The sequence below is a fragment of the Cydia splendana genome, chromosome 9 (assembly GCF_910591565.1).
Source record: "Cydia splendana chromosome 9, ilCydSple1.2, whole genome shotgun sequence".
NCBI classification, from domain to species: domain Eukaryota; kingdom Metazoa; phylum Arthropoda; class Insecta; order Lepidoptera; family Tortricidae; genus Cydia; species Cydia splendana.
Window position 1 is genome coordinate 18,787,075 of NC_085968.1, and position 22,281 is coordinate 18,809,355.

The window sequence follows — 22,281 nt, forward strand, 5'->3', positions numbered from 1 at the left end:
AGACTCGCAAAGTAATTAGATGCAAGTTAATTTTTGAGCTGTTTCCTCATGTTGACTGGTGGAATTTTACTTTTATGTAATTATTTTGAATGATAAATATTTAATAGCGTTTTTTTACGAAGGACCATAATAATTATGTGTAAGCTTGAATACGAAGAGACGAAAAGAGGTCCCAGCTCGGTGCTTGGAAATAGGTATATAACTACTTACTTAACCTAATATCATGCCTCAATAGACTTAACACACAACACATAACAAAACTTCCGTGAAACACAGACATATTAAATATATTAAGAACGGGTCACTCACGTATTTTAAGTCGAAAAACGCTCGACATGTTTCACTCGGTACAGAGGAGTGTCATCACTGCGGCCCGCAGTCTGCGCCGGTCCGTCACCGTAAACGCAAGCTCCTGATAATATTACTCGGCACGGAGTGAAACATGTCGAGCGTTTTCGATACGTGAGTGACCCGTTCTTAATATTTAATACACAATATACAACCCATAGTCGTATAAAATACGGCTTGTTAGTTTTATGAGTTTGTTAGCAAAAGGAACTCTAATTCCAGTACAATACCTAATAGCATTACGAATGTTTATAATGGATGCGCCGGCCGCACGCTCGAAGTGCAAGGTCGAAACAACCGTGCAACTGCAACTTTTGCCAACTATTTTTACCCTCTGCCATTGTACACATTGCTAATATTTATTAGCGGAAGATATCATGTTTTGGCATGGAGCTTCCTTAATTATTTATATTTTTAAAGGTCTCTCTTTAAATGGCAAGGTCTTTTATAGGTTCTTTCTCATTCACTGCCAACGTTTTCGTAGCGTTACACCACACGTAGCCGATTCTCCCGTTTTCCCGCTTAATGTACTTAGAGGGAAGCGACTACGAACTGAGCGCGCGCCGAGCAGGTTAATAGCACTCAATATGTTAATAAAATAAGTCAGTTACAATGTACAGTCAGAAAAATTGTATAAAAAACAGAAATTACATTGGTCTTCATCTTCAATCGCTAGTCGAGATTCAAGTCGATAAACGGTTCACGTCACCCTTATCCAAGAATTAAAAAAAAGTAACATGGATTTACCTTGGAATAAATAAAAAACACAGTCAATATTTAATATTTATTTCCAACTTTTTATCAACTATTAGGCATATTTAACACAGAAACACTTCTCGGCATAAATAAATAATAGGATTTAGTTATAACTTAGAAGCACACAACTCGACTCTATACAGATAACCGTCGTATAATTTTATCCAAGGCATCATAATATCATCATCATCATCATATATATAAAATTGAAAAACCAGAACGGGATAAAAAACGAGGGAAGAAGCGAGATGGCGCCTTACAGATTTCTAAAAAAGTTTTTGACACGTTTCTCGAATACGACGCACGTATGATAAGAAAAAACTGTTCAAATCAATTATCTAGATATGGGAATAGAACTAGAACGTAAAAACTACCGCTTTCGACGCGTATTTAATTTACAAAAAGGAAAAGAAATTTTCATAACAATCTTTATTGTGTGAACATCGGCTATTTCTCGGCAACTCTCGGTTCGTTTCGTTTCGGTGTAAAGTAATCTAAATTATGTTTGTCATGTTGGTATACAGTTATTCCTACGTGTTTTTATACGAAGTAATATAAAAAGTGATGTCAACCTCAACATTAGTGTACGCCCATACGAGTGACTTATGCCAAATATGACATCAATCAAATTAATATTATCATATTATTAATAATTTGTATTTTGTTGTTTTGAATTTATTTTGAGTTATATTATTCGGAGTCAATTTGAATTCACAGTCAATCAAGTCAAAAAGAAATTCGACTTCGGCAAACATTGCCATTCGTCCGGGGAACGGGCTGCCGAGATAGGCCAGAAATACAAAGTGGATACGTTAATATGAAGTCCATCAGTTCAAGGGATGACTTTAGAGATAGGTATACTTAATCAATTTGGAAACTGTTTTCTCGCGTAATACGATATGACTCGACCAGGTAAGATTTTTCTTCTTGCTGAAAGTCACCATCAGATATATCGGAGTGGATGAGGTATTCACAAATATCTGAAGTCTGAACAATGTAAATTATAATGTAACTTTAAAGTGCATGTTCAGATATTTTTGAGCGACCTTGGTGGCTACGATATATATCTAATGGCAACTACACATTCATGAAGCCAATGTACAGTCAGTATGAAATAGATCAGGCTAAAGTAGCCAAATATATCGTAATATAACTTTGTTGCCATAGAAATAAGGATGTGTTCCGATATATTTGGGTATTGGAGAGACCAAAGCGGCTTAGCTTCAGTGGCTCGGACACAGAGAGAATGGGAGAGGATCTTGCCGTGAAGAGAGCGTACTTGGGACAACGAAATGGGAGACACCCGATTGGACGTCCTAGGTACCGCAGAAACGACGTCGTTGCTCAACCTCGGCCATAGCGACTGGCGAGAGCTATCGCAAGACCGAGAAACATGGCGTGATCTGGTATCGGAGCCCAGGACTCTTTTTGGATCGTTGCGTCACCGTAGTAAGTATTGTTATGTCCAGAAAGGAAAATGGGGACTACCTACGTTTGTATGAAAAGGCGATATATGGGCGGTGGTCCTCCGAATTCGTCTTAAGGCGGAAATTAATCTAATGAACATTTTCGCTGACTGGACTGGGCTTATAAAAATAAATAATAATTTTAAAAAATACAATCTTGCCATCATTTTATCTTATCAAATGACATCATTTATTGAGAAATTTGCGAATTCATTTATCCAAATAACGGTTACAAATAAGAAGTCCCTATCACAGAGTTATGAACACTGGCAGGGTTGAATAGGTACATAATAATGTCGGTAATTAACGAAACATAAGACAAACTCTTTATTTCATTTACGCGAGCGGAGCCGCGGGCCCGCCTAGTAAGGTATATTGGGGTAACTTCGAAAGCGGGATAGTTTCAAAAATGGCAAACATCTACCTACTTCTTCAACTAGAATCACTTTCTACTATAGCAACAGTAAGCAAGATGTCTTGGTAAGCGTTGCAGTAGCGTAAGTGTTGCAAAAGTATGAAGTGCTTCTGGTTTCATAGATATTTTCCATATACACCGTGTTTTTATTGAATTCCGTTAATTTCGGGGTATGATTAAGTACGTTTAAGAGAACTAAATGGCATAGTTAATTTTCAAAAAAAAATAATATTTTTTTGCTTTTTTTAAAAATATATTTAAGTTTAAAAAGTAATTAAATGTAGCATGTAGCGTTGTTGTAACACAGACATTACATTTAACTCAACCAAACAATTGAAATCTGTGACATATCAATGTCATTTCGAACATCGATCGACCGAGATTGTACTTAAGTTTAGTAGCAAATCTATGAACTCATTCTAAACACTAATCAATATGTAAACCGGCCCTAAGGCAAGTGTACACGCTTGTAGAGGCCTTATAGGAAAAAAATAAATTATTGATTATCTCCGAAATGGAGTTAATTAGAATATCGGTGTCTTTGAGAAAGTTACTTGATTTAAGCTCAGAAATGCACCCTTGAAATTAACGGAAATCAAAAAAAACACGGTGTATAAAATTACGAGTACACCGTTTTCGAAGTTGTCCCAATGCATCTTATTCCTATAATCTTAACCCTTCGCATGCCTTTGTCATAAATTTGCTACTGAATTAATAACACTGAAATTGTAAAAATTGCAGTCCAAATTGTGTGGTACGTATACGGGACAAGCTAAGGGGACAAGGCATAGGAAGGGGTAGGTAATCATAAACCATTTTAAGATGAATAACGAAGTTACACTTACAAAATTAAGTACAATTTTACCATTCACGTAACATGAGAAAACTACTGTTCTCTAAGTACTTACACACACCACGAAAAGATAACACTCATAAACGAACCTTTGTCTATCTGTCAACTATTTGTTCTGTACCGACACCGCAACTTTGGTGTCAGGAGTCACTTTCAAAAGCTACACAACAACCATCCAAGTCTACGTCAGAAATTGTCACTAGGCACACTTATGATTTCTCTTGACAACTTTTAGGTTGTCTTCTCCTCTCCAGTGCGACCTCGTACCCGTTGACTGCCTTCATCATCACGTCAAGCTTGACGCGGATCTGCGGTGTGGCACACGCCTCCGTGTCGCCAACCACTCGATTGTACCGGAGTACTGATGACAGGGCAGTCTTGATCGACATCAGGGCGTACTGGTAACCTGGGGGTAAGTAAGGGTTACTTTTATTATTCGTCTGTCGTACAAAGTTGAAAGTATCGTCATCTGACTGCACTCGCAGGGAAGCTTTGATGACCTAAAACTCCTGGGTCATCTCAAATGCATATGAGTAATCCTTGAAAGGAAGCCCTTTAAGTTTTTAAACCCCTAACAAAATAACTATTTCGATGAGCAAGATCGTTTTCGTGTAGATACTACATTAAGTATATGGTTTTTGAAAAACCAGTGTGAATCATAATCAATTGCTGCCTGACTGGTTTTCGCAAAGGAGAGCGTGCATTCGGTAACCGGCGCGTCACTGACTCGCGAGTGACCCTGCGAGTGACCTGCGAGTCCTGCGACCAACAAGGTTGTCCACAAAAACAATGGTTTTAACATTGCAATGATTGCTAGTTTAATATCATCAGATTTAGTATTGCACACTCATACTAAACATTATTAACTCCCCACAGGCCAAGAGTCTCAACCCCAAAGGGCGTGAAAGTATACACTGAGAGAAAAGACCGCCTGAATTCAGAAGGAATTTCCTTCCTTTTTGACTCAGTGGGTAATCTACCTTCTAGAAAGGAAGGAAATGGTTGTGAAATCTTACCATCCAAATTTTCCAAGATGGAAGGTAATTTTTGGAAGGTAATCATAATCTTCTTTTACCCACTGAGTCATAAAGGAAGGTAATTTGTTGGAAGGTAATTCTAATGGACGGTAAAATCAGAAAGGTTATTACCTTCTAAATTTACCCACTGAGTCAAAAAGGAAGGTAATACTAATTGACGGTAAAATCAAGAAGGTTATTACCTTCTAAATTTACCCACTCAGTCAAAAAGGTAGGTAATTTATTGGAAGGTAATTCTAATGGACGGTAAAATCAAGAAGGTTATTACCTTCTAAATTTACCCACTGAGTCAAAAAGGAAGAAGGAAGGTTATTTATTGGAAGGTAATTCTAATGGACGGTAAAATTAGGAAGGTATTATTACCTTCTAAATATAGCTTTGGTAGGTAAGGTAAGGACGGACGATAAGGACGGTAAGGTAAGGGCGTCCGTTGGCCCGAAGTTTACCGAATCCACTAGCCGAACTTATCCGGCTCGAACGACCATGTAAAAAGGCCCAAAAATAAAAGCACTCTTGTTGACTATACAATAATGTAATAAATTCAGTGGAGGTACAACTGTTCTAAAAGCTTGACAATATTTAGTACCGGCCAGACGTCATGTTTCTTGGAAAAATCTTAACACCGCGAACTAGGATTTTCAACACACGGTACAGCGACATCTAGCAGGAAATTTGACAACTAAAATTAACTTTTCGGTCGGTTTTTTCTCTGAATTACCTTCTATTTAAAAATCCTACCTAATTAGTTGGTATAAGTTAGAAGGTATCCCAAAATTCCGTCTAGTTTTTTAGGGTTGGCTTGGACGGTAACCTCCTAAAATGTTACCGACTAAAATCCCTTTTACATTAGAAGGAAAATTTCATGTTCCTACTGAATCTTGGAAGGTAATCAATACCTCCCGGTTTGATCGGTAGTAATAGGAGGGAAAATGAGTTTTTTTTGGTAGGTTGGGCACTTAGAAGGAAATATTCGGAAGGTTTTTCCTCAATTACCTTCCGTTAGAAACACTCTACCAAATTAGTGGGTAAATGCTAGAAGGTATCTGAAAATTCCGTCTATTTTTTTAAGTTTCCTTCCGGCATTTACCTACCATTTCAAAAACCCACTAAAGTAGAATCATTCCGCGCGCACGCGCTCAGCGAGTGGACGTGTGATTTTTTGTTTATGCTGTCTTAAGTACGAAACGGTAGTTATCTAATAGTAATAACAATGGTGCAGTGCAGAAAGTGCAAACTATTCGTGTCTACGGCAAAGGACGACACAGTTAAGTGTAAATCCTGTGATGCTGTCCTTCACAAAAAGTGCACAAAGAAGGAGATGTGTGAGGAGTGTTTTCGGAAAGAGTCTGGCAGCCCGGCTGGGTCCAGGAGTGATGGAAATAAGGCAAAAATAGAATTTAAACCGGGAGAAACTTCATTGGAAGCTGTAATCAAGGAAGTAAACAGCAAGCTGGATGCGATATATAACGTCGAAAAAAAGTTAGATGAATTAAAGGATACAGTAGATTTCTACTCTGCGCAGTACCAGACCCTGATAGAACATAAGGAAGCAGCAGAGAAGAAAATGAAAGCGCTTGAACAAAAGAATACCTACCTTGAAAAGTGTAATAAAGCTCTAGAAGAAAGGATCATGGACCTAGAACAGGAAAAGAAGGAGAAAAACGTGGAAATAATAGGGTTAGAAAAAAAAGTGGGTGAAAATACAACAGAAATAGTAAAAGAAGTTGCTAAAAAACTTAATTTAAATCCAGACGACATAAAATACGCAAGGAGGGTCGGCCGAGAAAAGGCGGGCGAAGCCAAGCCGCAGCCGATTGTCGTCAAGCTGAAGTGCAGGGCCACACGCGACAAGTGGCTCCAAGCTAGAAAGACCCTGGTCAGTAACAGCCATATATATGCGAACGGAAGCCAAAAACCTATTTATATTAATGAGGACCTCCCGAAGTTTAAGCGTCAGTTGTTCTGGTCGGCTAAAACTCAGCTTCGAGATATTTGCAGATTTGTATGGGTACAGAACTCCAATATATTAGCCCGGAAGGAAAACGACGCAAAAATCTACAAAATTAGATGTGAAAAAGACATCATAAATATTCCAGCCTAGTCACTAAGCAATTAGCTGTGTGAACACACTACTTGATTTCCTTTATCAATAAAATTCAATAGTTTTCCAGATATTGAGTCTGAAGTGGATTTTTCACGCCACAAGAACATACAAGAATGGAATACATCTTATTTTAACAACAAAAAAAATCAAATTAAAATATTACACCTAAACATAAGGTCGCTGCGTAAGCACTTTAATGAGTTATTAGTCTTAATTAATCAATGTAAAAAAATCGATATAATTATTCTATCTGAAGTTAATATAAGGGAAGATGAAATTTCATGTTACATGATAAAAGGATACTGCACCTATTCAAAGACAAGACCAAGTGGAAGAGGAGGGGGTATAATAATATATGTTAAAAATCAAATTAATTTTACTTTGGAAGAAGTAAATTATCCCAGTATGGAGTCACTATATGGAATTATACGCCTAGAGACCAGAAAAATTCACCTTTTGTCTATTTATAGACCACCCCATAAAAACAAAAATGTATTTACACAACAATTGGAACTATGTATTCAACGCGTACCAAGCTGTGAAGATTTGATAATTATAGGAGACATGAATATGGACTTATCAAGAGAAAATATGAATTCAACTGTTATCAGCTACAAAAACACTTTGTGTGGATACGGCCTGCAGTGCGGCATACCTAGCTCGGAGATAACGCGGGCGGCCATTGTGAACGGGCGTCTGGAGACATCGTGTATAGACCACGTATGGGTGCGAGCGAAACGGCAACAAGTGCACGATGACCCTGCGGCTGCGAGTGTGATAGAGTGCGGAATATCGGATCACCATATGATTGGCATACGTTTGGACCTTGACCGTGAGCATTTTAAAAGTACATTGCAAACAGGTACGCGTTTTGTTTTAGATGATAAACTCGTTAACAATAAATTAGATAACTTCGATTGGTCACAATTACTGCTGATAAATTGTCCTGTGTTGTTGTATAGCAAACTATGTAATGTATTTGAATCGATTTATAGTGAAAGTAAGGTTGAAAAAAATATTAAAAGAAATAGGATTACTCAACCATGGATAGATAAAAGGTTATTTGCTATGATATCTAAGCGGGACGATTTGTTTCGAGTTTGGAAGGCGTCACCAAATAATATGAATAAGAGGTTAGATTATACTAAGTGTAGAAACCAGGTAAATAAACTAATAAATATTGCCAAGAATAAGTATCGTAGACAGGAACTAAAAGATTGTCAAAATGATTATAAAAAAATGTGGAGCACAATTAATAGCTGGTTAGGTAGACATAAACTAAATGTAGACGAGGTGGTCATGCGTTATTTGGGAAAATTTGATAATATTTATAATATATGCAGTAGGTTCTCTGAAACATTTACTCAAGAAATATTAAACATAAAGCACAAATGTAATGTAAAATTTTTAGATCGCAACACTTATGTTAAGAAACTAGACTTGTCTCTTAGGTTTAAAAAAGTATGTGCAAATGACATTGAAAAAATTATAAATAATTTAAGTTTGAATAAGGCGCCAGGAATGGATCAAATTAGAATACAAGACGTTAAATATATTAAAAAGCAATTATGCCCCATTTTGGCCAACTTTGTTAATATGTGTATTTCAAAAGGTGTTTACCCAGAAAACTTGAAAAAATCCGTTATAAGACCTATTTACAAAAATGGAAATCACTTGGAATACACGAATTATAGGCCTATAGCAATTTTGCCGGTAATTAATAAAATTGTTGAGAAGGTGGTCGTCGGACAAATATCAGGTTTTCTGGAGAAACACAATGTACTTACGGACGCGCAGCACGGGTTCAGGCGAGGTCGAAGCACGGGGACAGCTCTGGCACACTTCTCAGATGAAATTAACAGCTGTTTGAACGACGGTAAGCAAGTTCTCACACTTTTTATAGATTATAAAAAGGCTTTTGATACATTAGACCATGAAGTGCTACTCCAGGCCATGAGTGAGTGTGGCATTGCTGGCCCCGTCAACGACTGGTTCCGCAGCTATTTAGCGGGCAGGACCATACGCACGAGCATCGCCGGCGCCACGGGCGCGGAGTGTGACGTCACGCTCGGGGTGCCGACCGGCTCGGTGTACGGCCCTGTCGGCTATCTAATGCTTGTCAACAGTGTTGTAAACGTCGTGAGCAAATGTAAAGTATTTATGTACGCGGACGATATGTGCTTACTAGCTTCAGATACAGATATATCGGTAGCCCATAATAACATTCAAAGTGACCTTGACAATGTAGTGAAATGGGCCCACGATAACGGTATAATTATCAATTTATCAAAAACGAAGTGTATGCATATATATTCCCCATACAATCGTAAGGCGAAAACTGTTAATTACAATGAGTATGGAATTATAGGTCACGGGTACGAATGTCTGCACAACCGAATAAATAATATCTATAGCTGTAGCTGTGAACCTTTAGAATATGTTAGTACATACAAGTATTTAGGTATGCATGTAGATAACAATTTTAACTGGAAAACACATGTTACTGCAGTTTGTTCTAAACTCCGTTCAGTCCTAAGCAAGTTATATCACTTAAATAGATTAATTAATAAAAAGACAATGCTCGTTGTTTATTACGCGTTAGTGGACTCAATCATTAATTATGGTCTAAGTGTTTATGGTCGAACTTTTCATACTTATTTAGACGAAATTAAAAAAATACAGTTAAGATCTATGAAATACCTAGTTAATAAAAAAATTAAAAATAGGCTTAAAGGGAATTACGACAAATTGTACAAGATATGTAAAATACTTCCTATACATCAAAAGGTGCAATACTTGATAGCAGTAGAAAATTGTTTTGATGATAAATTTAAGGTGTTGAAACAAAGTAGATATAGAACAAAGAGCATAAGGCTTAAAAAAATTGTACAAAATACTGCTAAAAACTATTATGGCAAAAGAACTGATTTGTTTTTGATACCAAAATTGTATAACGAAATTAACTACCTAAGGGAAGAAAATAAATGTAGTAGGGCTAAATTTAAAACTGAGTTAAAAAATACGTTATTGGATAATATACCCTAACATTTAAACTGTACTAAAATATACCTGAATTTAGTTGTTAAGTTAAGTTTAGTATTTAGTGCATAGCATAATATGTATGTCTGTGAAGATGAGCGCGATCTCGCCAACAAACTGCAATTGCAGTTTGGCGAGGAATATAATGTTTATAAAAGTGTTGTGTACTTTATGATAAATAAATTAAAAAAAAAAAAAAAAAAAAAAAAAAGAAGGATTGGTATGGACGGTAACAACAAATTCCTCCTGAAGCTGTACCTCCTAAAATGTTACCGACTAAAATCGCTTTTATATTGGAAGGAATATTTCCTGTTCCTACCGAATTTTGGAAGGTAATCAATACCTCCCGGTTTGATCGGTAGTAATAGGAGGGAAAAATGAGTTTTTTTGGTAGGTTAGGCACTTAGAAGGAAATATTCGGAAGGTTTTCCCTCAATTACCTTCCGTTAGAAAAATTCTACCAAATTAGTGGGTAAAAGCTAGAAGGTATCTGAAAATTCCTTCTAATTTTTTAAGTTTCCTTCCGGCATTACCTGCCGTTTCAAAAACCCACTAAAGTAGAAGGATTGGTATGGACGGTAAAAACAAGTTCCTTCTGAAACTTACCTCCTAAAATGTTACCTTCTAAATTTTCCTTCTAACTTGGAAGGAAATTTTCGTGATCCTACCAAATTTTGGGGGGTAATTAATTACCATCCGGTTTGGTCGGTAGCATTCGGAGGGAAAGTTGATATTTTTGGTAGGTAAGGCATTTAGAAGGAAGAATTCGGAAGGTCAAGCGGGTTTTTTCTGTCAGTGTAGTTAACTGGTTATGAGTTATAACAGACTATGACAGACGGATATACAGACAGACGCACGAGTGATCCTATCAGTTCCATACAGTTTTGAGGTACAGAAGTTCCCGACGAATTGAGCACCTCTTTCGAAATCTAGATACATAGGTACAGGTTAAATAACTGTATCAATGTCGGTACTACATATGGCGGTCAAAGAATTACGTAAAAGTGGTCGGACGACAACTTTACTGCAGTCGTGATCTTGAAACCGTTATTAGTTTGACCCCTATAATGTTTATGTATTTTCACGAACACCGTGTGCTTGCATAATTCTTTGGCGAAAAATAAGAATTACTCTCTACAAGTCTACATTAATTAGTCTATTATTTTTTTGATTGTTAGTGGGTATGTTTGAGGGCAAATTTTTGTTTTGCTTGGCTAAATGCCGGGACAGCACTTTGGGGTAAATAATGATAAGTATTAAACTTACCAATACAGTTCCTCGGCCCGCTGCTAAAAGGCATGAAGGCGCACGGGTGTTTGAGGTTAAAGCGCTCTGGCAAGAAACGGTCCGGGTCGAACTTCTCCGCGTCCGGACCCCAGTACTTGGGGTTCCGGTGCGTGCCCCAGATGGACACCACTACGCCTGAGCCGGCGGGCAGCATCCGACCCGAGGCTACATGAAACAAATGGATGCAAATACAGAAAGTGTCCAGTACGTGTACTTGTACGTGATCCTATTTTTTCATACTTCTGATAATTTGATAAAGCTAAGATGTAACATTTGATTTGATAACTTTAAATTGAATTGCCAGATTTTACAATTGTTTGGAAGTAGTTTGTTATGGTTGCAACCTGCACTTTGCTTGACGATATGCGTCACGTTGCCGACAAGAGTTGACCTTTTGGTGGAATGCCCAAATGACAGTTTTAGACATGGTCTAAGAGCTAGCCACTGCAATAGGTATGCAATTTATAGAGCAACGAAATCCCTCTAGTTAGTATGCCATACTATCATTATTAATTAATCCGGCGCCTGGCAGCTGTCTAGCGGTGGGTGTGGGAGTGGATGGGCAACAAAGTGGTTGTAAAATCAATTGAAGGTGTGGAATTTATAGAGCTCTGTGTTTGGTTTGATATAATAGCTAATGATGTATTTGATTCAAATATAACAATGCAGGCGTTTTATTTGGAGGAAAAGTAGTGCCAGGTGATGAAAATACACAATCACTTGTGCGCCTCACAAGTAACACAAAGTACTCACAATTGCTTTACGCATAGATTGTGAGTCAGGTGCAATTTGCTCGTGATCTTCCTGCAGGCGCACAAGTGATTGTGTATTTTCATCACCTGGCACTACTTTTTCCCCAAATAAAATGCCTGGCATTGTTATATTTGAATTAAATACATAATAAGCTATTATATCACACCAAACTCAGAGCTCTATAAATTGCACACCTTCAATTGATTTTACAACGCCTTCGTTGCTCATCCACTCCCGCACCCACCGCTGGACAGCTGCCAGGCGCCTGAATTAATTAATAATGATAGTATGGCACACTAACTAGAGAGATTTCGTTGCTCTATAAATTGCATACCTATTTCCGTGGCTAGCTCTCCGGCTAACAAATCTAAGAAATATTTTTCTGCTAATTACCCTACGGTTGTCTGAAAGGGATAGTTTAGTTGCTACCTTTATCAACATTATAAATCTGCTATGAATTGTTTTATCTTGTGGTGCAATAAAGAATATTATCAATAGAGGGGTCCTGTCATAGTAAATTTTGTAGTCACTGTAAATTTACTGCCATCTATCGACACACGACTAAAACTCAAAATGAAAACGTATAAAGTAATCAAAAAAATGTATATTATATGGATAAATGATTTTATTATTTTTAAATCATTTTGACCCATGTTCATTCACTGATATCTATGTGTTAAAATTGTTAAATATGAAACGGTGTCGTCTCTAGCCGAGCATAGACTAAAAGTGTGTGCGCCATCTATCTGAGAATGACTTTTTCTTGATTTCCGAGGCACGTTTTTTTCTTAGACTTTATTCATCTTATACGAAGTTACATATGTCTTTGATATTATCAAGCCGTTTCTTCCGCAGAGCCTGTCAAAGGAAAAAATATCTAAGTGTAAAAATAACTACCGGTTATAACAAAATTAAGTAACTTACGCAAAGTAATTTCTTCCTCAACCTTCCTGATGATGAACGGCACGGGCGGGAACAGCCTCAGCGTCTCCTTGATGACGCGCTCCAAGTACTTCAGACGAAGAAGATCCTCCTTCTCGAAGAGTCGGTCCGAGTCTCCGAACACTTCGTCCAGCCTGGAGGCAAACCACTCCATAAATCAGAGGAATATCGTTTAATCCTGTGATCGCCAAGGATGTTAACTGATGCGCGCGGCTAAGGCCCAATATCAACCTTCGTGCATTCCTATTACAAGGTTTATGATGATGCGCCGCACACAGTAGGCGTGGTGTTCAAAGGGTTAATGGTTTATGTCGATACGTTTAGGTATTGGAACGTCACAGCAATCGTATGTGTAATAATCGTGTGACGACACAACTAAGTTGCTCAAAACTTGATTAGTGCGCAACTAAAACATGTGACGTGACATTTCTCGCGTCATTACGCGTAGTCCGTTTAAGGTGAAGTGAAAACTATGGGATGGCACTATAAGTGTCTTATTGTCACAGGAATTTTATGTTTTATGGCGGCACTTTCACACTATATGTGTAAAGTCTGTAAGTTTAGCTTGGTCCGACTCTATGCAAGCAAGAAAATAAGGTCAAATAATCGGATCTGATCGGATTCTTCTTCTTCTTCCTGCTCTTATCTCACATTATGTGGAGTCGGCATAATATGTTTTTCTCTTCCATTCTCGTCTATCTTTCGTCACCTCAGCACTCACTCCTTTCTTTCTGATATCCTCTTTCACACAATCCATCCATTCTGGGTCTAACATCCGCTCTCCGTCCATCAACATACAATACCTCCTCATTACATGCCCATACCACGCTAACCTACTACTCCTAGATTTGATTTCTACTAAAATATCGATGTTGTCGTAAGCTGAACTTACTCCTCGAGAACTTTCTCTTGAATGTGCGGGTACTTGGCCATCATCATGAGCGTGTACCCGACGGCCGTGGCCGACGTGTCGGTGGCCGCGATGGTCAGGGTCAGGATCTCTTCACGCAGCTCCATGTTGCTGTAACCCTTCTCGCCGCCGGAAAAGTGGATGAGCAGATCCAGGAACGTCTTGTTCGAATAATCTGATAGATCTGTGAAATACAATTCTTGTTAAGATTATACGTTTCATTTTTTTTCATTGTAGGTATTAAACCTCATATTTAAGTCTCATAACCACTGACTAAAAATATAAATAATGTACCGAATTCATGTTGTATCTCAAGACGTGCCGCTTTTAATTCTTCTCGTTTCTTCATTATAACCTGCAAAATGGAAAAAATGATGACACAATTATTACTATTAGGTTATGATAGGTCTACTTTTTTTAAAAGACTATGTGGCTCTCCTTATGCTTATGCTTCATGTGCAAAAAGGACCATTCTTTAAGAATTTCTGTTGGGATTTCAGACGTAAAACTTCTTATTGCACTTGAAGCATGGATGATGCTCCTTCTGTGATGGAAAACCACATATTTCGGCTGCTGGCTTTCAAATAATAATGTCGTGATGTGATGGTTGTACATTGATAAGAAGTTCTCAACTCGTATTGGGCCAGAAAGCCCAAAACTACCTTGAAGAGCTAATGTGTACCGCACCAGTGTACATATAGGTACAGCAGATATGTTGAACCAAACGAGATTATCCTCAAGTTCCTATTGAGATTAATAGATTATACAAATATACAACAACGATGATTTCCCAAAGACTTACGTCATTAGTAAATCCATGCAAGATCCGCAAGCAGTGCTTGTGCTTGCGGTACTGCGGGAAGAACTTGTACAGCCAATCAGGCTGCAGCCACAAATGGAAGATGCGCTCGCAGACCAGCTGCAAGATGTTGTTCAGTTCCACCAGGAACGGGGACTTCTCGTCGTCTTGGGCGTTTATCTTCACGCCGAACGCGGTTTCTGTTGAGATCATTCATCATTGGTTTTCCCATTCATGCATTTGGCAAAGCTATAGTGTCTTTTCAGGATTCCGTACCAAAATAGAAGAAAGGAACCCTTATGGTGCGACTCTGTCCATCCGTCTGTCTGTCACGTCGCTAAATATCTTGAGAAGTACTTACGCTATCGATTTTAAATTTTGAATAGTTAAGAACAAAGCTAACCCAGACGCATTGAAAGTCCTATTTTTTATTCACTATGGAAAATAATCATTTATTTATAGACATACCGCAAACAGAGTCAAGAGTGTATGAGCTGATAAAAGGCCACACGCTGAGCTTGCCCGCACCAGCCCGCTTGCCCAGCTTGCCAGCCAGCTTCATGCTCTGCTCGGCGAACACATGCACGAAGCCCTCCACGATCTTCGGGCTGAATGCTGGCACGAGGATCTTTCGTCTTGGTCTCCAGATGGCAACTGAAAACATATAGAGTGAGTACCTATTGATATTAGGAACAGTATGAGAATGCCTGATGTTGTAAAACAAATAAGAACCCTAAAGTGGAAATGGGCTGGGCATATCTGTCGCATAAATGATAGCAGGTGGACTAAAACAGTGACAGACTGGACACCTCGTAACGGCCACAGGAAAAGTAGACCCAGGAAGCGTTGGGAAGACGTGTTCCGCGAAGTATGTGGACCAACATGGAGAAGACGGGCTATGGCCAGAGAGGATTGGAGAGAAACGGGGGAGGCCTAAACCGCTCAGGCGGCTTTCATATTACAAACGTGTTTAATAGAAGTAGAATTTGTAAATAAACATTAATACAGTGAAAAACTTTAAATAATATAGTACGTGTTTTAGATTTTAGTTTTATATTTTAAGTTAGTTTTATAATCCAAAAACTACAGTACAATATTTTTAAGTTTAATGTAATATTTTAAATTGTAATGTGTTTTATGATAGATTAAAGGCTTTTTTACTTTTACTTTTACTTTATTACCTATTGATATAAAGTCGAACCAAGCTAACTCTGATTAGACTTTAAAGTGAATGTATGAAAGGCCACAATAAGTAAACGTCAAAGTCCAATGAATTGTGACCTTTGTAGTAACACCTCCACACTTTATCAGTGCAAAGTTTCTACAGAGTTCTACGGACTTCAGCTGAGAAAAGAAGGCCAGCCTAGGCCAGCATAGGCCAAAGGTATGGTGCCATCTTTTCGAGCGATGGCGCCATCCATACCTTTGGCCTATAGCTACTCGAGTAGTTGGTGACACTTTTTAACATTTAACAAGTTTAACACATATCAGTGAAAGAAAAAGGATGAAAGTCAAAGTCAAGTTTTAAAAGTTTTGATAGGCGGGCGAAAGATGGCAGTAAATTTACTGTGGCTATAAAAATTACTTTGACTATCCACCTCTATATTAAATTATATTTTGTATAACTGAGGCACTAGTTAAAAAGGATTCCAATTCCAAATAACTTATTAAAAAACTCTTCTAAACATGATAAATATTAAAAAATGCGTACCTGGAGCGAATATTGCCCCGTAGCCAATAATTTTCCGTAGGAAGCGGTGCAGGTCGTCCTTTTCCAAGCACGTTTTCAGCACCACTTCAAGATCCACTGGGTCCAGGGCGACTGTTCGAAAATTGAATTAATTGTAAACGATATTTTTTTATACCACTAGGTGGCAAACAAGCATACATTTTTCCTACTGGTAAACGGTTACCGTAGCCTATCGACGCCTGTAATTCCAGAGGGTTTAACCTATTAGAAGTACACTTACACAGTTTTTTAAAAACCCCATAGGAATGCTTTTGTCCCTCGGGAAAACCTCAGCATGAAGTTTATTCCTCCGCCGGAGTGATAATGATAAGGAAATTCTTCTTAGCTCAAGCGTTCTACTGCTTGTATACACTCGCGTGCAAAAGTATTGCATCACTTTGCATTTTTTCGTCCGCACCCAATATCTTTGTAATTCTATACCCGATTCTGAAAATTTTGGTATCAACTGAAAGCTTATATGTATGTAACGCATTAGAAATATGGTAAATTCAATGAAATTTCGAATCTGAAGACTAAAAAAAATCAGAAAACTAAAAGTAGTCGCATAATGCTCCAAAAATAAATCAGGAAACTTAAGAATAAAAGTCGTTTTTACGGTTCCGACCCAAAGGGTAAACCGGGACCCTATTACTAAGACTCCGCTGTCCGTCTGTCACCAGGCTGTATCTCACGAACCGTGATAGCTAGTTGAAATTTTCACAGATGATGTATTTCTGTTGCCGCTATAACAACAAATACTAAAAAGAGAATAAAATAAAGATATAAGTGGGGCTCCCATACAACAAACGTGATTTTTGACCGAAGTTAAGCAACGTCGGGCGGGGTCAGTACTTGGATGGGTGACCGTTTTTTTTGCCGTTTTTTGCATAATGGTACGGAACCCTTCGTGCGCGAGTCCAACTCGAACTTGCCCGGTTTTATTTTAATACAATATCGATTATTATTATTATTAAATTAATACTTGGTATTGCCACCCACAGGCCTCCTTTCACAAACCAAGTGGTTTTTCATAGACCTAATTAATTTAGTAATGTAATGAGGAATAGCGTCCCACTCCTCCAACAAGGCTCCCTTCAGCTCCTCAACATTGACCAGGGCAGGATTCCGCTTCCGAACCCTACTTTTTAGGTAGTCCCACACGTGTTCAATGGGGTTAAGGTCCGGGCGCATCGCTGGCCAGTCCATGGTGTCGATGCCCACTTCGAGAAGGTAGGCTGCCGTGGCCCTAGCGGACATTATCCTGCATTAGGATGAACCCTTCATCAAAAATACCGGCATAAGGAACAATGTGTTCCTCCAGGATATCAGTGATTTACTTCGTAGCGTTCAATCCTCTGTCAGGCACGAAAACCAGCTCTGTCCGCCCGTCGTAGGAAATGCCGCCCTAGAACACTACGGATCCACCGCCATAGGCGACCCTTTCGGAGAAGAAACATTGAGCGAACTGTTCTTCTGGCCTTCTGTAGACTCTTCCTTTTCGGTCACATTCATTCAAGCACATTCTGCACTCTTTCAAGATGAGAACTGGGGTTCATTGCTCAATGGTCCAGTCCTTGTGATTTTCAGCAAACTCTCTTTAGGCTGTACGGTGTCGCGCCAGGAATCTGGGCCCCGCTGCGGGCCTCCTGTGTGTCACGTTCGCTTTCTTAAGTCTTCTTCTTATTGTCCACTCACTGGCAGCCACTCCTCGTACCTCACGCAGACGCTGCTGGAGATGCTTGTCTGGTGTCGATCTCGGAGAGATGTTGTGACAAAGAAGCGGTCGTCCCTCTCTGATGTACTCTTTCTGCGGCCGCTTCTTGGTCTTGAAGTAAAGTTCCCCTGGAACCTCTGGTAAACTCTGCAAACTGCAGATTGACTTAAATTCAGCTCGGCAGCTACTGAACGTTGGCTACGCCCCGCTTGCAGGGGCTGGACGATTTGGCGGACTTCAGCTTCAGTGGTTTCCATTTTTCCAGGTTTTATTCACGGGAAAATACGCGGAGATATGTAACGATCGACTTCTGATAAGTGACTGATAACCTTCTCTACCCCCCCGTTTTATAGGGGTCAAGTCAAGGGTAACGCAGCTCGTGCGCGTGTTAACGTGAAACCCCTCACAAATCGGGAAAATGCCGATAATTTGAAAAATACTGGGCCGGCTTCCATGTTTTTTTTACTTTTCGTAAAGCTAAAACTTCAATGATTACATTAAAATAATTGAGCGAAATTAACCATTTTACAAATATATTGGGTGCGGACGAAAAAATGCAAAGTGATGCAATACTTTTGCACGCGAGTGTATTATAAGGAGTTTCTCCATAAAATTGTATTAAATAAATGTACATAATAAATAAAAATGTAACAGCTAACCTCATTGAAGCTTCTCATACCTATAGTAAAAATTAATAATATCTTATAGAACAACGTGCCAAAAGTTCGCGGTTAAAAGCGCATTTCTACATTTTTCTTTTTGTGTGATAAACGTACTTTCGGGACGTTGTTCTGAATATACCACAGTCTAGAAAATGTCTCACAAAAAACACTTACGAAAATAAAGTATATGGCCAAGCCAGCCTCTGATCATCCCATCGTTTTCCATGGCCGTGTAACTGAGGTCCTTCAGAGACGACATGATATCTGGAAACAGAGTATACGGTCCACATGACTGACACTTATCTCAGCCGAATCACTGACAGTTAATCCTTCTCCATAATTATACCCCGCGGCTGTGAATACCTATTACCCAATACACATTTCCTGCTATTCAAAAAAAAGTGGTGATTAGTCACTAAAAGTTTTAATTGCCTAAAATAAAATTCTATAGGTACTTACATATGTCAGACATCTTCATCGGTATTCAAAGAATTGACATATCAAACTGCGCGTAGGTACAGTTGAATGGCTCACGGCTCAATATACGTGGGGTAAATTTTTAAGCTCTACTAATAAAGCCTTCTAGTCGTTGCCACTGGTTTATTCTGACGCAACCACAATTATTAATATGATATTTATGATTTCTCACGACTCCTACGGCTCGATTCGGAAAATGAATTAGATTTCTACTAGACTTCAACAAGTTACGATACGGATAATTTAAAGATATTATTTGTAAGATAGATATGTCAAATTTGACGTTTCCGCGATTCTGGAGGTCCTCTTGAACGATTTCGACAAGTTATGACAGATATCCAAGTCACATCTAGTCGATATCTAATGTAGATCTAGTTGATCTCTAAATCGTCTCAAGATCTTGTAATTATCTCGAAATCCGAATAGGCCTGCTAGTTATTCAATGATCCGCCTACAGCTATAATTTGCGGTCAATAAATATTGAACGGTCCGGTTATTTATTATTATTATGTTACGAGGAATTATAACGAAACTTTGTTATTTGTTATCAAACCCCGTTATCAATGTTGCAATTCATTGAAAATTAGGTTTTCCATTCTTTATTTATGGTGTTTTTAACCCTTAGCCCATTACATACTCTATACAAGGTGAACTTATTATTGGTCATACTGAATAGGTACCTATAATGTTTTAGTATCAATTATGATACCCCGGTTATTTAATGCAAATTAATTATATGTTTTGCAATAGGTACCTACCTACAATTTGGCAACAAGAATGCAATATACCTAAAAACGCATTCAGAAATACCGTAATAACCACTCAAATGTACTAGGTATGGTCTCCGTAATAAAGTTAAGTAGGTATTAATACCAGTATTCTTATTAAAGGAAAATATTTGAGTCACTTTTGGACCTTGGTTTTAGAGTACCTATCTTAACGTTACGAAGCAAAGTAACCTATAAGTAGATCCGGTCTACATACACGGAACAGGTAGGTACCTATATGCCTACTTCAAAATTCACCTCACAGAATATGGCTATGAAAGTTAATATTCTCATCAATCGCTAGCATTATTTCGGCTTTGTGCCACAGATCATGGAAACCCTCGACGTGCGGAGTGGCAACTCCGCGTGGCAACTAATCCTAAGAATTTGCGGATGCACTAGTTTTAACTAAAGCGACTGCCACCTGACCTCCCTACCCATTAGTCTCTTACGCGGATTAGTCTAATCCTCACGGTAACCACCTTCATCGAAAAGCGATAAATAAATAATTGATGAATGTCTGAGGTTCAGCGAGAAGACGAATGTTCGTCTCTCCTCTGTGTGACGCGTGTTATAGTTATTTACGATATAAGTGCGAAAAATAGGTAATCCGCAACTATAAATCTGTATATTATAATTCCACATTACCTTAGTTTTATTAACTTTTACGCTTTGTATTAAATTTGATACAAAATAAAATAAAGAAGGTAATTCGACTATAATTTTGCGCATACTGCGCGCTCGGAAAATGGCGCATTGTCGTTCAACAGTAGGTAATAGCATAATTGAAAAATCATACCGCACACAGCATAAGTAAAATATCGTAACTTTAACATAGTCCGGTACTTCACTTCAAGTTTATATTATCGATTATTTCAAAGATATTCGTTTTTATTTTGTAACGTACAGTCAAAAAAATTGTTAGCTTAGCATCTCTACAAATATGTACGCAGAGCAGGGGTGCTAAATTAATAGTTTCGCTGACATTGAAATTTCAGGAAGTATTTTCTTCGGGTACCTACTTAGGTATATACCACTAAAAACCTAGAAATCTCCGAATATTAATGTGCTTCTTGGCTAAATATTATTCTGTAGGTACTTTCAAAGTTTTCCGACGTACGTGGGTTTGCCCAGATAATGTATCTAATTGTTATTCTGTACCTACAGTAAATCGTTTCCGACAGTAGAAAAAAGCGGCATATTTGAAATATGTAGGCGTAGGCGCGAAGCGTTGTTTTGAATATATTAAGTTTCGCGCACACCTAATTGCTAAATTGACGACTATAACTGAATCTATTAGTTACGCATTGATTGTTTATAATATGTAGGTAATACTATTGTGTCGTATTGTTTATGTATTGTAACACAAATAAAAAAATGCACTCACCCTCCGTGGTTCCCGTGAACTTGTGTGTAATCCCAATAAAAGGCAGCTCTTCTTTCCCGCCGGTAATGCGGGAGGCGAGCGCGTACATCCTCCGTCTCCGATAGCGGAACACCACCAGCCACAACAACGGCACAATCAAAAACAACCACACAATCATCATAGTGTCCAAAAACTTTAAAAAAGTCCGAAAAATACTTTCAATAATCGTCCGAAAAACTCTTCAAAACTCCTTCGAAAACACGTTTAAATTCGAAAATCCTTTTTAAAAACGCCCGAAAATTAAAAACTATCTACAACTTTAGCGACTTTCGAAAATAGTGCATAATCGGAGCGCGAGTGCATCGACGTCTGAGAGTAAAATGATCACGAATGTCCATAACATAAGTTTTTATGAGGATTTTCCTCTCGGTGACGTTTACGGTCCGATTCTCTGACGGGGTCGTTCAGTTCACGGCGCGTACACTAGGAGGTTCAAAGTTATTACATTTCATTTCACATTAAAATGATGTCGTTTTGTTATCATTCGTCCGTGTGTCGCTCTCGCCAATACATTAAACAAGTAGGTACCAGCGAAATGAACCGCGAACGATAACCAAATGACATCATTTAGACATCAAAATGTACGTTCGAATTGACCTCTAGGAAGCTACGGTTAAACCATTTAAATGACCCTTAACTACAGCAGCGAACAATGAATGACTACTTAGTTGCCGTTTTAGATGGTCCTTGAATAAAACATGCAGTGCTTCGAAATGGGCATTATTATAATTCTAAAGAAGTGGAGGCTTAAGGGGCCCACAGATTACCAATTCGCCGGACGATATCAGCCTGTCAAC

The 22,281-nt window shown here is 38.4% G+C and overlaps 1 protein-coding gene across 1 annotated transcript; it reads right to left on the reverse strand.

The window, feature by feature from the left end:
- Positions 1-3,988: 3,988 nt before the first annotated feature.
- On the reverse strand, positions 3,989-21,811 carry LOC134793775 (cytochrome P450 4C1-like). The gene is made up of 10 exons (XM_063765441.1): positions 21,446-21,811; positions 18,989-19,078; positions 16,421-16,531; positions 15,178-15,363; positions 14,713-14,909; positions 14,205-14,265; positions 13,893-14,094; positions 12,983-13,134; positions 11,285-11,470; positions 3,989-4,244 (listed from the first exon to the last, which is right to left on the reverse strand). Exons 1-10 carry the CDS (start codon positions 21,603-21,605, stop codon positions 4,048-4,050), a joined length of 1,542 nt encoding a protein of 513 aa, XP_063621511.1. The 5' UTR covers positions 21,606-21,811; the 3' UTR covers positions 3,989-4,047.
- Positions 21,812-22,281: the final 470 nt, after the last annotated feature.

Bases quoted from the DNA above. Each gene is read 5' to 3' on its own strand.
- LOC134793775 (XM_063765441.1), bottom strand. From the start codon at position 21,605: ATGATGATTGTGTGGTTGTTTTTGATTGTGCCGTTGTTGTGGCTGGTG. The intron at 14,910-15,177 runs GTATGTCTATAA...TGATCTCAACAG, and splicing joins CACTCTTGACTCTGTTTGCG to AAACCGCGTTCGGCGTGAAG. The intron at 11,471-12,982 runs GTAAGTTACTTA...TGTTTCATGTAG, and splicing joins TGAGGAAGAAATTACTTTGC to CCTCGGGTCGGATGCTGCCC.